The sequence below is a fragment of the Falco biarmicus genome, chromosome 2, assembly GCF_023638135.1.
Source record: "Falco biarmicus isolate bFalBia1 chromosome 2, bFalBia1.pri, whole genome shotgun sequence".
Taxonomy (NCBI): domain Eukaryota; kingdom Metazoa; phylum Chordata; class Aves; order Falconiformes; family Falconidae; genus Falco; species Falco biarmicus.
The window spans coordinates 11,809,419-11,825,734 of record NC_079289.1 but is presented as its reverse complement, the minus strand read 5'-3'; the positions used below and the strand labels follow the sequence as shown (position 1 = coordinate 11,825,734).

Here is a 16,316-nt window from a genome sequence, read left to right as displayed (position 1 = left end):
ACCTGAAGCAATTATGAACTGCAGGGGGGGTCCAATTAAAAAAATATGAAAAACATTCTCATTATTTGTATTAAAGCAGGATGTTTCAAACAAAACTATGAAGTATAAATTAATGAGTACCTTCTAAATTCAGGACATATGTAGAATTGAAAGAGTCTATTACAGAAGTTGAAAAATCTATATTTAATGCATACACCCACTACATCTATTAAACTGGCAAGATAATAAATGTGCAGCCCTCCCTTTTACTTCAGAAGAACATGTTCAACATATTCATTAGCTGAGAGTCTTACCAGTCATTGCCAAAATACTTCAGCTGCACTTTTCAATTACTTATGGACTGTGCATTGCTGTACAAATATCAAGCATGCTAGCCAGTCGTTCTGGTCTGAGCACTCATCCCATATTGTTTGGGCATTCACAGTGCCTGCTTTCATGGCTTGAATGGCGTTCTTCCTGATTGCTTCCTTCCTTGTCTTGATGAGAACCGATAGAAAATGGCAAGCAGGCAGATGCTGCGGATGTTTACGCTAATGTCTGACAGCTAGAAGGCGATATATTCATGGAAGGGAAAAAAGACATTTCCTTGGGTTAGGGCTCTAAAAGGTAGGGGTTCTCTTCTCCAGCCTGGAGAAGAGACGGCTGAGAGGGGATCTCATCAATGTCTACAAGTATCTTAAGGGTGAGAGTCAAGAGGACGAGACCAGGCTCTTTTCAGTGGTGCCCAGCGACAGGTAATGGGCACGCACAACAGGTTCTACCTGACTAGCTTCTTTCCCTTGAGGGTGACAGAGCCCTGCACAGGCTGCCCAGAGATGCTGTGGGGTCTCCTGCTCTGGAGACATTCGGAACTTGCCTGGACGTGATCCTGTGCAGCCTGCTCTGGGTGGCCCTGCTTTAGCAGGGGGTTGGACAAGATGACTTCCAGAGGTCCCTTCCAACCCTGACCACTCTGTGATTCTATGACGTACCGTGAATCATATGGAGACATGGGCTCAGTTAACCTTTGAAAGCTGGTTTCTAATAAAGGACTCAAAACATACATGTCGGCTGGTGTATCTGAGTTAATAGCAGGGTCCCTTGCCTAGGCTTTCCGGCTGAAGGGGTTAAAACCAGAAGTGGTTGTTGCCCAGCATGGTGGATTTTGTTTCTATGAATGGTACAGTTTCAGGTGGTGAGACCAGCCATACCATGCTAAAAGGCTTAGTGGGTCTTGTGTTCAGACTCATCTCTTGGAAGAGCTAAATTCTCATTTAGTTAAGCGGGCAACTCTTACAGTAGCATTTAGAAACTGAATGCAATTGTATAGACCAAGATTTCTCAAGAGGCAAGTTTGTAGGTAAAAGTGATTTAAATGATTATGAGACTGCCAAGTGACCAACAAGTTTGGTTCATTTTGAATAATTTTATGTCACTTTTAGATTATTAGTAATATATAATAATTAATAGGGATGCGTTTTTGTCCACTGTCTCCTAGGCAGCATGCAACAGCCCCTTGCCCTGCTCTTCCTCAACTTTATTCTTTCATCTTAAAAACCCAACAACTACTAATAAACTGAAACGGCTCCATACAGTTTCATATTTCTCATTTCTCTACGATTTGTGCACCAGAATTTTTTACCTGCTAAGTACAAGAACACCTTAGCTTGAAGCTCTGCCAGCTTGTGTAAAAATTCAGAATCAAAACTGAGTATCTCACATGAGTACGAAGGTGTATCTTACAAATACATGCATTGATCTGTATAGAGGATGCCACTTGTAGCTGGAAAACTAGTGAATGATAGAACTTTTTAAAAAGCCTGAGCCACTAGATTATGTGTGTGTTGCAGTTTTGTTTTTCATGAGGATATTAAATCTGAAGCCACTGTTACTTTTGTGTTTTAGGTGCTGTAGCGATTTTGATCCCTCGCCTAGACCTGGTGATTTCTTTTGTCGGAGCTGTCAGCAGCAGCACTCTGGCACTGATTCTGCCACCTCTGGTTGAAATTCTCACTTTCTACAAGGAAAACTTAAGTTTATGGATGATATTTAAAGACATTTTTATAGCTGTCATCGGAGTTGTTGGATTTTTAACAGGGACGTATGTGACAGTTGAAGAAATAATTTATCCTGCATCCACAGTTCTAGTTAATTCAACAGAGAGCATCTCTGTGGGTTTAAATGCTACAGACTTGGTGACTGGTTTAAAGTAATAACTGGGTGCTGTGAGCTATTTTGTTCCTTGACAGGAATTCTTAGATGGATGGCAGACCTATGTGTGGGACATATTCCAGTGTATTTTACATAAATTTTTGAAAGATAACATGCAGCCCTTCCTCATTCTGTTGTTTGTTCTTTCCTTCATTCCTTCCCATTGCTACCTGAATTAATAACCCCATGTGCTCTCAACCTCTGCCTTATCTAGTGAAAAACTGAGTTGATGTCAGGATTTAAAATATATACATGAATATAGGAAGGAAATATGATTGTAAGTTATTTACAAGAAAAAAAAGAAGAATTCTTATAAAGATAAAAAAGTCAAGATGCTTTCCTCTTCAGAAGAGGTGGAAGCCAGTCCATTCATCATAACCAGGCAGCAAGTCTGTTAAGTCACTACTGTTTTCCCTCCAACTCCGTTGTAGGGGTTGGAGTGGGAGCTCGGCGATGCATAGGCCTTGTCTTGGCTGTCTCTGACGGGGGAATTGCACCCCAGTGAACAGAGATGCTTTCATTTTAAAAAAGAGCAGCTGTGTTTTTAATTTCTGTTGTGGGAACCTAGACGTTTGCCATGGAGAAGTGTTTGGGTAGTTGCAGTTGCCTGGCTCTGGTTCCTGGGAGTCAGTGTGTCTGGAATCGGAGTGCTCTGCGCAGAACCTGTGACCCTCTGTTGTGATTTAACCCCAGCTGGCAATTGAATACCACGCAGCTGCTCAGTCACTCCCCGCTCACCCCGAGGGATGGGGAGGAGAATCGGAAAGGAATGTAAAATTCAGGGGTTGAGATAGGAACAATTTAGCAATTGAAATAAAATGGAACCAAAAGAACAATAATAATATTAACAATGACAGTTATAATGAAAAGGAGGGAGGCTGGCAGGGGAATGAAATCCAAAGGGAAGGGAGGAAAGAAAACAAGTGACGCACAATACAGCTGCTCACCACCCGCTGAGCCATGCCCAGCCAACAGCCACCCACCCCACCCACCCCATTTATATACTGAGCATGATGCCCCATGGTATCTTTCCTAGTTCAGGTCACCCTTTGGCTAGTTCAGGTCACTTGTCCTGGCTGTGTCCCCTCCCAGTTTCCCGTGTCCCCCCAGCCCTCTTGCTGGCAGGGCTGAGAAACTGGAAAGTCCTTGACTGAGTATAAACATCACCCAGCAACAACCAAAACCATCAGTGTGCTACCAACGCTGTTCTCACACCAAATCCAAAGCACAGCACTGCACCAGCTACTAGGAAGTAAATTAACTCTGTCCCAGCTGAAACCAGGACACACTTACTCAGTCTTTTCACACTGGCTCCAAGGGGCGTTCTTCAAGCAATTGGAAGGACCAAGCCCTCCCTGGTTACTACAGCAGACCACTGCTGGTGGTGGGCTCCATGTCAGTAAGTACAAAAGCATTTTTTCATGCTGACCATCTTAAGATTTAAGCTGACAAATGGGCAAGACTGTAAGGTAAGGTTTAGAGGTAAAGGTGCATCTTTTATTAGACCAAAAGGTAGCTAGTTAGGAGTGTGCTTGCCATCTTATATGATCTGTTACTATATGTTCCCGTACTGTGAGCTGTTCAGCATGGCCAGACCCCTGCCACTGGGAAATGGCAACTGTGATGCTCCGTAGAGCCACAAAGGTCTGACTGTCCAGAGCAGCTTAAAGATTCATGATGTTAATTTCTGTAGGAGGAAGGAAAGGATGCGACACTACTTTCTAGAGCGGAGCTTGTCCCATACATTCATACATAGAAGCTGGGGGTTATTTGTGAAAGAAATTGTGATTTCACAGCACTGTGAGCTGGAGGGGAGCACCGAGGATGTCTGTTTTGAAGCCCTTTCCTCCTCAAGCGCACCACCTGCCTGGAGGTTGTCTGAAGAAGTGACTCAGGACTTGCTTTCAGCTACTGGTACTTTGTAGGTACAGTTCATATGAGACGTAGGGTATACATGTGAGAATAGGATTTTTTTTTTTAGAAAGTAATCATATATCCTGTTTGGATTTTGAATGAAAAGTTACAGGATGTTGTTTATCAGAGCAATATTACATTTGTGATGCAAAACCATTCAACACCACAAATGACAAGCCGTTTATTTTTGTACTTTTTGGTAACCGCTGTCCTGACCCATTTTTTAGACCATTTCTTTATCCTTGTTTTCAAGTATACAAATGTATTTATATCAATATAAATGTATTTGTATCAAAATACTGTAAGCTTTTTAACCTGTTGCTAGAAGCCTGTAGACTGCCTATCTGTATTTCTGTTGGAACATAGAATAATTATTTTCGCGTTCTTCTGTCCTGCCTTAAATAGGATCTAACACGCCTTTGATGGATTTTTGCTTTTTGTCTATTTTAGAAGAAAAAAAGAACAAGTTGATAAGTTGGGTAGAAAATAATTTTGTTCAGCAAGACTGCGTGCTGAGTCCCCAGCCAGAATCGTGATTTTCAGGGTTTGTATTTGACCTTCTGGCTTACGCTTCATAGATTACTTTCACTCCAAATGCTAAATCTATATTTTTGGTTTTGTTTTCTAAAAACATTCTATATTTTGTACAGTAATAGAACTGTATTTATATATTCATTCTTACTATCAAGAAACTCCTTTTTCTAAGGAATATTTTTAATTACAGTATTCTCCCAGGAGTTAGGGTATGCTAAAACCTCTCTACTATATTCATACATATATTCATATTGCTTGCCTTCAGTAAATTCCTCAGAAATCTAACATTTGGTAATCTACTATTTGGCACTACAGTGCTAGAGTAATATACTGCTAGATATATCTGTACTTATATTTTGTCTTCAGAATATTTCGCTAGTCATATACCATGCGATGACTGTATTTGAGCACTTTCATCTTTATATTGATGAGGGCGTTCCGTTGTAGTATATAGTTCAAACTGCATGTATTTGTTCAAGCAAGAGTTCTGCATAATGCTCTTGCTTTATTTTTAGTATGGACAAAGTTAAATACTTGGCAGGCACTCTAAAGGGCTGAGTGTCTGCAGTTACAATACTACAGAATTAACCTTTCTTCTGAAAGTGCCACAGAGGAGCAAACCTAGGTGGTTAGCAGAGAGGCAAAAGGTAACCAGCTTTTTATCCTAAAGGTTTTTTAGTCTTCAAGCTCTTTTAAAAGATATCGAATCTAAGTGTTTCCATCTGATTCATAATGAATGTTTACCTAAACCATACACTACACACTGATAGAATATATTTATGTGCAGCATATTTTACTTGACATTAAATACTTCTGCGTGGAACATTTTTAATAGGACCGGAGGATTTAAATGCAAGTTATTTTTCCTGTTAGTTTTGCATCTTTCTAACCCATGTATGTTTGGAGAATGAAGAACTGTCAAGTCCATTCATGTTATCTACTCTGCATTGTGTCCTAGAGAGCAGCTCTGGGAAGGTGCTTCTGCCAGGGTGCAGGAGGACTTGACCCGTTCAGAGTTTGGTGGTGATTTTTGGCTGGTGCAAGTGAATACCGGTCTAGTACTATGAATGAAGGTTTGCTGAACTGGGTACCTCGAACCTAAACAGGGGGTTTTGGTACCCAGGTAAAGGCAGCATATCTTTTTGAAAGTCAGGCAGCTCGTTTAGACGCTCAACAGGTTTGAGGAATCTAATCTTAGCCATCAAACTCTGGATAACCTGGCCCGAATACAAACCCTTACACATCTTACTGCCGTGTCTGACCAGGGAGCAGCCTGTCAAGGAGCAGCTTTCCGGACTGATGTATTGCCACTGACTGAGCAGGTATGAAGTAATGTGTTTATGCAATGGGCCAGCGTTGCCATGTCTTACAACACTGTGTCTTTTGAATCTTTAAAATGTTTATTGGTATATTTTGCACAATGCTGATCTTCCTCTATAGGGTAGGATTTTCATTATGTTAACACTCACGCAGTGAATTTGTGTGGCCTGCTCTTTCAAACAGAAAGAGTCAGGAATCAGAGTATCTTCCTTCGAATAAGATGAAAATACCATGTAGTAAAAAACTACTAAGTCTGAATAGTAACAGTGTTCCTGTGAAACATTGCCAAAGATGTAAAAGATAGGAAATTCTGTCAGAAACCTCTTCTGAATAAGAGTCTTCATTCAGCTTTTAAAGTACTGTAATATAAATCACAATTTAAGTGAAACTGAGAGATTTAATAGGTATGGTTTACATTAATATATATTTAAGATGGAAATGTACTTTAGCATAAGCTAAATTCAACTGAAAAATATGAGTGAGTGGCTTATGTTCCTGACAAGGAACAGAAAGCTATTGTATATATATATAAGTACACGCAATTATATTTTACAATATAATATTGATAACTGTTTTAATGTAATTTAATCTTTAGCTGCACTATAAGTAACTGGATCATTTTCTTGTCTGTAACTGTTCATCCTCAAATATTGGGCAAATAAGAGGGTGGGTTTGCCTAATGTTCTGTAACTTATCTGTATCAATAAAGACTACAATAATATTACCCTGCTAACTCACTGTTATCCTGCCTGTCACACCACTACTACATCAGTAGAAGAAATAGCTGTCTTAATGCAGAATTTGTCTTTGAAGTTTTCCAAGGAATGGCAAGCGATTGAATTGAGACTGTCAGACAAGCTCAAGAACTGACTTGTCATTGATAATAGATCTAGTTTCAAAGTCACATAGTCGCTCCTGAAAAATCCCACCTCCACCCCAAGGTTTTCCATGATGACACAGTTAAAGTCAGGCTTACTGCATCTTTTTAGAGGTGCTTTAGTAAATGAGTTAATTTCTAAATGTGCAAAAGGATCCAGGAGTTTCCACTGAAATTCCAGTTCCCATCTGGAGAACTGCAAAGAAAATGGCAGACTTTTAAAAATTGGGTAAGCTTTTACATACTTGGTATGGACTTGGCCTTTAAGTATGGAGTGTTGGATAATTAGATATGGAGGAACCGATATGAAAGTTCTGGAGTTTCTGTCTTAAATTTGATTAATAGTTGGAAACAAAAATGGCAGCATAATCTTTCATGTTCTCACCAGTTATTGGATACGCATTTGGAGATCTAATTTTACAAAAGTACTTGTATTCCCCACTTTAATACAAAGCCCTTTGAAGGTATGCTCAGTGAGGCATCCAGAAACACTCGACCCATTACAGAGTTGCCTGTATAAATACAATTTAGACAGAAGTAGTATACAAATGTCCTTGAGAGTGACCCACCAAAAACCTGTGTTATAAGTAAGAAACTTAGAATGGTCTGAAAGTCCTCTAACACCAGCAGAGAGACTGTAGCTGTTAGACTGGAAAGATGCATTTCGGTCTCCTGGGAGCCAAGAAGAATTTGAATCCTTATCTCCCTAAAGGAGGAGCAAAATCACAAGTATGGTCAAATTCCCTCATGGATCTGTTTAGGGCTACGTACTTTTACAAGTGGATTTTCAGCAGCACTCCTGCTTCTGAGTCCAAGTCATTTTAACCTGAGTTTTCAGTTCCTAAATGAATGCACAAATGTCATTTTCCTTTTTCAAATTCTCATGTTTATTAGGCTGAAAACGAATACTTATAAATTGTAGTATGTGGGAAGGAAATTAGTTTTCAAGATATGAAAGGCATCTGTGAGGGGTTTGGGCAAGTGAATGAAGCAGCAATTAGTATTGGGTAAGATAATTTAATAATTTTTACCCCTCTCCAGTTTCAATCCCTGATCTTGCAATGAACTTGATGTATATACACAAAATAATGAACTCTTGTCGATCTGGACTTGGGTGTCAATATGAATATTCAGGCATAGGATATGTTGCCCACACATAAGCATATCTTGTCATTTTAGTCACTGTGGAGTATCTTGTGTAGCACTGACCTGCTGTTGTCCAAGGAAGGCTTGGGCCTCCTGTAGATCCTGCACCATATTGACCTCTTCTGTAATTATGGATATCTTAGGCACTTCAAACAGCAGTAGGCAGCTGTGGTTAGGTACGTGAGTCATGATCTTAGAAAATATCAGTACAAACTTTTAAAATTAACCTAGGGCTCCAGTAAATTGGTTAAATGTAGGTTTTGGTGCCGTTTGAGATGCATGAGAGCCTCTAGACATCCATCTGTGGTTTTGCAGATACATGACAAGAGATCTGAGCCCTTCCTGGCAGCAGCAGGAGACAAGACAAGGTACACCAGGGCATGCCAAGGGCGGTGCGTGCCTGTGCTGGGCCAGACCGAGCCTTGGACATGTAGGTCATGGAGCTTAGAGTAGCTGAGCGGCCCAGCCACTATGGGGGTATGCATCTGGCTAAACAGCACCTTGTGCCGTCTTCAGGTGTGGCTCCAGGAAGGCACGGGTTTCCCGTGTCGTATCTTTGGAGGTATCTGTGCACCGCCTGTAAGGGACGAGGCCCAAGTGACTGTGTTGTGAGCCCCGGCAACGCACCAAGAGAAGGTTCCAGAGGTAGCAACAGGCAGTCAAGGGAAGTGACACCAGGCCCCCCTACCCTTGACTGACTGATGTCTCAACCACTCCTGGAACACAGGGACAAGAGAAGGTTCCAGAAGTCCAGGGCCTGGGGCCAATAAATAGGGGCACGTGGAAGCCTCTGGGGTGATCTCTACACCAAACAGCGCCACTGGCAGGTCCGACACTGAATCCAGGACTGGTGAGCCCCCTCTCTCTTTCTCCTCACTCCCCTCTCCTCTTTTTCTCTTAAAGTTGTTAGGTAATACAAGGTCTACCTCAACTTCTCATAACGTTGCATAGGTTGGTTGGATATAATTGTGAAAGGGTAATTTACTGTGTCTTTGTTCCATTAAAGCTGATGTTTATGTACGGACCTTGAATGTCACCTCACCTTAGTCTACCCTGAGGGGATTTGCGCATCTGAGTCACTCTCCCCTTCTCACAGGTGAGATGTGACACCTCCATGCAAATGTCCCAGAAATACTGTGGCGTTACAAATGATACTAAATGCCTCTCTTGAGGTTTGAACTTGACCCATTTTTATGCATCTCAAGTGCACTGACTTGCTGTCGAGGCTTCAGTGACCAGTATAGGAGCTTAGACGCTCAGGTCACATATGGGCATCCGTGTCTGTGCTATGCAACCTAAATTAATCTAGATCTGAATAGCCCCAAAAGTATGCTGCTTGCTGTGGGAATAGAAGTACGTAACTCTGAAATGCTACTGATGGTTTACCACTCTGTCTTGCCCTGTCTCCTACTGCTGATCAAGAAGGACTCAGATATTTTGTCGTATCTGCTAATCACACATGGATGTCTTCATGCTCTCATGCATTCCCAGTTGTTTATAATCTAGAGGCCTCCTGCAGATGTCTTGGTTACCCTGGACCATCTTACATGACATGAGAAGCTGAATCAAGCCCAAAGTTAGCCAAGTTACCCTCTACGCTCCAGTATGGTACTGACTAGTATAATATAGGTCTATGAGCTGACCACATCCTGGGCTTATGTACCGAAACTGGTTTAAATATTAGTTTATAATCACTATGAGTAGCTCAGTGGTTTCATATTTGAGTTATCCTAGAACACCTGGGTGAGTACCATCTGGTAGTGGTCATTTTATTATTCTTAATTTGTTTTTCCTAAAAGATTTGTATTAACAATTAAGAATTGACATTTTTTTCTACTTTTTTTTTTTTTTTTACAATTTATTTTTTTAAATAAATAAAAAAAAATTAAATAAAATTTACAATTCCGTAGACTCAGTCCATGCAGGTAATAGCTGGGGTGTAGAAAGCACCATATGGACATTTAGTTTGGGTTCAGCAGAAGTTTCAGTGCGTGCAAAAGGAGATGCCTCTCAAATTACAGAAAGAGAATCTACAAGTTTGTATGGCAGTGGGCTCATCTCCACAGACATGAAGGAGCACAGAGGCATGACCATGGGTGGATGAACCCCACTTCAAATTCACCCTTTTTTTTCATTCCTGCAGGATAAGACAATACAAAAGAGCAGGGGAGCCCCAATAACCTCATCAGAGAAATGGAGCTCTTGACAGCTGCTCTCAGGGCTGTCACAGGACAGCGATCAGCCCATGGTCCAGGTGTGAAAACCATCAAAATGGGTCAGTTGGAGAGGCTTTCCCAGGATCACCCCACAGATTGAGGGTGTTACAGCTTACAGGGGTAGGGGACACCCTGCGGGACATGTAGGAAGTGTATTTTGGGATTGTACAGGACATGTTATACACATTTAGGGTAGGAACCAAAGGTGGGAAAAGGAAGGTTTCAAAGCGTTTTGGGAAAAACAGAGGAATTTTTTGATTCTATGATTCTGTGAATGTAGAGGTAAAAGGGTCTAGTCAATCACATGTGAGCAGGGGATGATCAGTACAGGTGTCTGTTGGTCCATGCCCTGTGCCTGACCATTGCAGTCTCCTATCTTCTCACTAAACTTCATGTACTAGCTGTCTTCTTTGGTGTCAGCAGCTGGAGACTGCGTGTCTAAAACCAGAAACTGGAGAGGTCCATATTTTGTCTCTCTCTATATGTATATGTGTACATATAGGTATATATTTATATTTTTTTCGTTAACAGCCTTTCATCCTGATCAGCCAGAGAGGGGAACAGGATCAGGCCATTGGTGCTGTTTGTGAGTGTGACAGCACTGCGTTCTCTGCGTTGATCTTTGGTGCTCAGCCTCCTGCAGGCTGGACCTGGGACATGGAGCTGTGGCAGCCTCATCTCCTTTCTGCTACCAGCTTTGGCAGCTCCTAACAGACCCCACGCATATTCCCTGAGAAAACTAGATCCTCCTGGGGATCAGTCTCATTACCTGATACTGCTCAGTTTTGGCCTTTCTCTGATTTTGCAGTAGATGGTACATGTCCCCCCCCAGCACACATTTTCTTCAGATAATAGCTTCTTCAGTGTTTTTTCAACAGCTCCATCATTTTTTTAAATTTGTGGATGTGGAATTTTGTGAAGTGCTTTTCATGACTTCTGTGGATAATTTATGCTGGACAATCCTTGACTCCTGGCCTGATGGATTTACTTGACTTCAATGAGTGACCTCAAACTACTGAAGCCGGTGAAGTCCTTTCAGTTCTGTTCTAACATATGGACTCAGAAACAAAGTTTTATTTTGGGAGCGCTCCCGTCTGTATTCACATGTAGATACTTAGGGAGAGCTGATTGTTCTGTATTTTAGTTTTCAGCAGCTTTCCAAAATGGTATTGTAAACGCTCCAAAATTCATAGGAATTATATTTTTCACATATCCATTCCTCTAAATGTTGACATAAAAATGCCATTGGATAGTTCAGAGTTTATTGGTTTTGGGGGTTTTGGGGGGGTTTTTTTGTTTGTGTTTTTTTTGGTTTTGGGTTTGGTTTTTTTTTGCTATTTTCATATCTAATACAATTGCTTTGCAGAACAGAACACTTTTTATTGTTTTCAGCTGCCAGGCCTGAGAAACTTGATAGTCCTGGGAAACCAAGCCCAGTGCTCTGTTTTTCATACTTTGTCATGGTTAATAAAATCATTGAGAAGATTACGTGCTACACCATCTTCTTCAAAGCCCATGACACCATTACTGTTAATGGGTTCACATTGATGTAAAGTATTGGAGCAATTCTCCTGGCACACAAGGGAGAGGATCCATTTGCTGCCACAGCTGGGCAGGCTCTGGAGGGTGTCAGCCTAGGGCTCAGCAAGCTTATTAGCACTAAAGTGACTAAATATGACTCAGCTGCACACCCAGAGTAAGTCTGTCAAGTGAGAACTTGGCCTCTTTCCCCCTGTTGGTCTAACAAGCCACCCTTGAAAGAGTACGTAGTATGTGGGGTTTCCTGCATATACATTAGTTTTTACAACACAGGTACTACTTTACTTTAATCTCCGTAACTTTGATCGGATTCTTTAAAATTGTTGCATGAAGAGTTGGATCAGGTTCATATTGCTTTCCCCTCTCAGTTGACAGCTCTCTGTTGTCTCAAGTTTCTGTCAGAACCTGTGGTGCGTATGCTACCTCTGCAGAGTTATTGTGTCAGTGCTCTTCCTCCAGAGAGTCTGATGAGTCCACAGATAGTTTCGTGCCTTCCCAACCTAATGCTTCACCCTACCTGTCACTCAGGGATTCCTTACTTTGCTAATTTTTTAGCTTGAATTCTCTGCCATTTAAAGTTCTGTATTGCTATTATAATTGCTGAACTCATGTCAGCTTGGGTGAAAGGTTCTTATTTTTGCTATATAAATAAATATATCTCATATATATTTATTAAAATTACCCATTCTTTTCCTGTCTAAGCAATTTTCTTGCAAGTCACTGCTATGCTTTGCATCCAGTGATCTTTCTTAGCTCAGAGTGCAAGGCTTGCTCTGTCCCCGGCTCTCAATTTTAGACTAAGTCATGCTGCTTATCATCATGCTGTGGGCTGTTACTTATGCTCCGCTTTGTTCATTCAAAACACCTGTATATCAGAAATGCATATCTCAATTAAATTTATTCCAGAGTCTCAATTTCTGCTTGTTTTGTTGAACCCCATTGGCACAGCTGATTTTATAAGATGAGAATCAGAGGGAGTTCAAGGACTCACTTGGCAGTGATGCTAATAAGAAAATGTGCCCGTGTTCAGTGGAATTGTCTAAGAAATGAAACAAGGTATACTGAACTGTTGTTGTGGTTGTTACTTTAGGTGGGAAGCAGGAAAATTCCTGGGAAGGCTTCCAAAGCCACGTGTACCCTTTCTGTTACAGTGGTGCCAAAGATCACACTAGCAATGGTGTCACAAAGATCATGCGCAACAGTGGCACAATAGTCCCCAGCCAGCCAGTGGACCTAGGTGCTTTCTGAACACAGGCATAATGGTTACAGGCACAGTAAATCCCTTGTGGGGTCCCTGTTGGCTTGATAAGCCCCAACAAACCACGAGACCACGTGCCTGCTACTCACAAGTGTAATGCTTGTAAGCTACAATCCATAGTGGATCTGGATATGGGGTTTTATTTGCCAATGAGATGAGAGCTTTTACCCTGCTCAGTTATCTTGGGTATTCATTCTCTCACTACCCCCTGGTGCTATGTTCACCAGGTCCTGACGTCCACTCCCAGCAGGGAGGTGGGGCACAAAGTTTTGTTGGTTGGTGCTGTAGTTATTAGTCCTGGGCAGTACTGCCTGAGGTCTCTGGGCATTCCCCCACTGTTTGTTCCATGCATCTCCCCCATCTCCAGGATCTTCCCCGCTTCCAGGATCCTTCCTCCTGCCCGGATCTTCACCTTCTTCTTCATAGAATCATGGAATGGTTTGGGTTGGAAGAGACCACTACAGATCATCTAGTCCAACCCCCCTGCCATGGACATGGACATCTTTCACTAGACCAGGCTGCTCAAAGGCCCATCGAACTCAACCTTGAACACTTCCAATGATGGACCATCTGGAACTTCCCTGGTCCTCTTCTTTCCAAGAAAACATCTTTTCAGGAAGCCTTCTTTTCTACCACTGCTCCCTGGTTTTCCCCATCTGAATAGTCTATGTGCAGAAGCACAACACATTACCGGTCTCCTGACTGGTGGTTCTGTCTCAGTTTTCTTTATTAATTGGAGGATTCAGGATTTGCCACTTCTGTTTAGTCCAGATGTTATCAAAATTTACAACCAGCCCATACGAGTTGCAGCAAGTAAGTCGCAGCCCTCTACTTCAGAGTTCAAAACCTCAGTTTTGGGCATTCACCCCCCAAAATGCATGTACACCTAATTATCTGCTGCCTCTTAGCATTTACAATTTAATCTGTTTTTGCCAGCACCACAGGCGCTAAATGTCCTGCCAAGTCCCACAAAGTTGCTCAAGGCACTGGACAGAAAAGATGATCTGGCATGTCCTGAAATAACCTGTTAGACTAATAGAAAGTTCAGCTTAGAAAGCTTGGAGCTCTACAGATGAGGACTCCATGAAAGAAGCCTCTCAGGTGCACCCTTGATAAAACCTCCTCTCAATAGCAGTGCTCTTGTGACTGCAGCACAGACAGGTCAAGGAAAATTCTTGCTTCCTTGTGCTCCCTCTGGTGATCCCCAAAGGTTGTTCGCTGGGGCACTCAGGCTGCATCTCAAATATCTATAGGTGCCCTGGTGTCTGATCTCCAGGCACCCAGGTCAAAGACGTGGCCAAAGTGAGGCATGCCTCTCTTCTGGAAAACCCAGCATTTGGGCTGGGGAGGTAGGAGTAGAGCAGGAACAGCATGGGCCATGTTTCAGCTGAAATGCAGCTGAAAAAGCTGGGATGAAGATCTGGGATGGAAGCTGGAAAGCTTTTGAGGATGTAGTCCAAGTGCATGGGGACAACCCATGCAGATCATACCCCACAAGACCTGACCCACTGTTGAGAAAATCCCACAGCAACAAGCCATGGCCCCAGCTCTTCCCTAAGACGTTTACAGGCTGTTTCTAGACTCCCAATCTTTCCCACCTATTTTCTGCAGCCTCTGACTACAGAGGTTTGCTGGATCTTGCTTCTTTCACAAAAATCTGCATCAATCAGTTAAGCTCTTGTTCTTCCTGAGATTTCCCTCTTTCTCCATTATTCAGCACACAGCTGCTGTTCCCATTGGTTTCAGTCTGCTCAGCTGACTCTTTCCTCTTTACAAATGCATTTCTACCATGTTGCATTTTATTTCTGTAACATGCTTCACCTTGCACAATCACATGCAGTGCTTGTTGCTATTTACAGCTTCTATGACTTTTTCCTGTAAATGTTGGCTTTTCCTTGATTTGGAGGCAATGCTGCAGTTCGTAAGATGCTTGTCAAACACTTCTAATTACTGTCCTGGGCTGCCACATTCGAGATGTTTTATTCATCGTATGGAACTTTTTTCCTTTGTTAAATTGTAAATGCTAATTTTTTTATGAAAATATAGCAGGACGACCCTTCTTAATGTCCTGAATTATAATGCTCTTAATTTTTTATATAGAACGGGGCTATGAATCCTGGGACTGCTGGAGGCCAGGCTGGCATCACAATTTTTCTACCACAGTCACATTGTTAAAGAGAAATGATCCCTTACAGACATTGCAACGCCACCAAAATTTGTTGGTATAACAGTATTTTCCCAGCGCAGTTTATTTCTTTTGGGGTTTCAATAGATGAAGAAATGTGCAGTTTGTCCTGCAGTGACATGAACTACCCTATGGTAGCAAACAAGACTCCAGCTTGCCTAGAGACTTTCCCTTCAAACTGTGTAGCTTCTGGTTTCGCAGTGGTTGTTGATTGTCATATTTCAGTCTTTACTGCCACATCTCTCTGTATTTGTAAGAGAAATGTTGGGGTTTTTTTTTGGTTTGGTTTGGTTTTTTTTTATTGGTACTGTATGGTTTGCCTCTCCCTCTCCAAGTTATGTTAGAATTAGCTGAGGTGGCAAGGCAAAAGCAGTAGTAATGTTTAATAAAAAAACCATGAATCAAAAGGATATAAAGCCATCAGGATATTCTGAAATCAAAGTAAAGTAAACCCCTTACTAGCACTGAAGACAAGGTGCTGGGCTTGATAGGCAAATATAGCAAATAAATCCATTTCCCTCAGAAGGGTACCTCCTCTAAAGTCTTCAGTGCCCTCACTTATAAGCAGCTCTCATTCACTATGAATTGTCCTGAAGGCACCTCTGTAAAACAGTTCTCCAGTGTGCTATGCTTTAAGGAAATAATTTGTATCAGCTTCAGCAAGAATTTGGCTCACTGTGGCAATTAAGCAGGTGAGAATAAATACCTTTGTCTCTGGTTTATATCTTTCTTCCCTCCCTTCTTCTTTGCTTCTGAAGGAAGATACTTCAAGAGCAATAGTACCATGTATTGCTATCAAAAGATCAAAACTAGAGGGGCAATTACCCAGAACTTTCTGAAATACAGGCTCTTCTTTGCAATATCTCAAGTCAGGCATGCAAGTGAGATCCCCAGGTCTGTCATATCAACACATTTATACTTCGGAAGGGATCATCCATCAGGTAATTATGGCAGATGTTCAATGCTCTGCACACATAAATGTGCATATAGGCGGCTCACTTCACGCGGTTTGCTGCAAGCTACAGGTATTAGATTCTGTCTTCCCCATACAACACATCCTCCCCTGTAGGATAGTATGTGAGCAGTTACGTGGGTATTGTCATCTCATGCTCAATTGCCTCCATCAGACTTTGGCAA

At 41.9% G+C, this 16,316-nt stretch overlaps 1 protein-coding gene across 4 annotated transcripts in view; it reads left to right on the top strand.

Moving 5' to 3' along the window:
- SLC36A4 (solute carrier family 36 member 4) overlaps positions 1 to 6,682 on the top strand; it is a 112,719-nt gene extending 106,037 nt beyond the window's left edge. For 3 of the 4 annotated variants that reach the window (XM_056328065.1, XM_056328064.1, XM_056328066.1), the window contains one exon: positions 1,885 to 6,682. In XM_056328065.1, coding sequence (XP_056184040.1) covers positions 1,885 to 2,192 — 308 coding nt within the window. In that variant the 3' untranslated portion in view covers positions 2,193 to 6,682. The remainder of the gene's footprint in view (positions 1 to 1,884) is intronic. The other variant, XR_008820134.1, reaches the window with a different exon arrangement.
- The last annotated feature ends 9,634 nt before the right edge of the window (positions 6,683 to 16,316 follow it).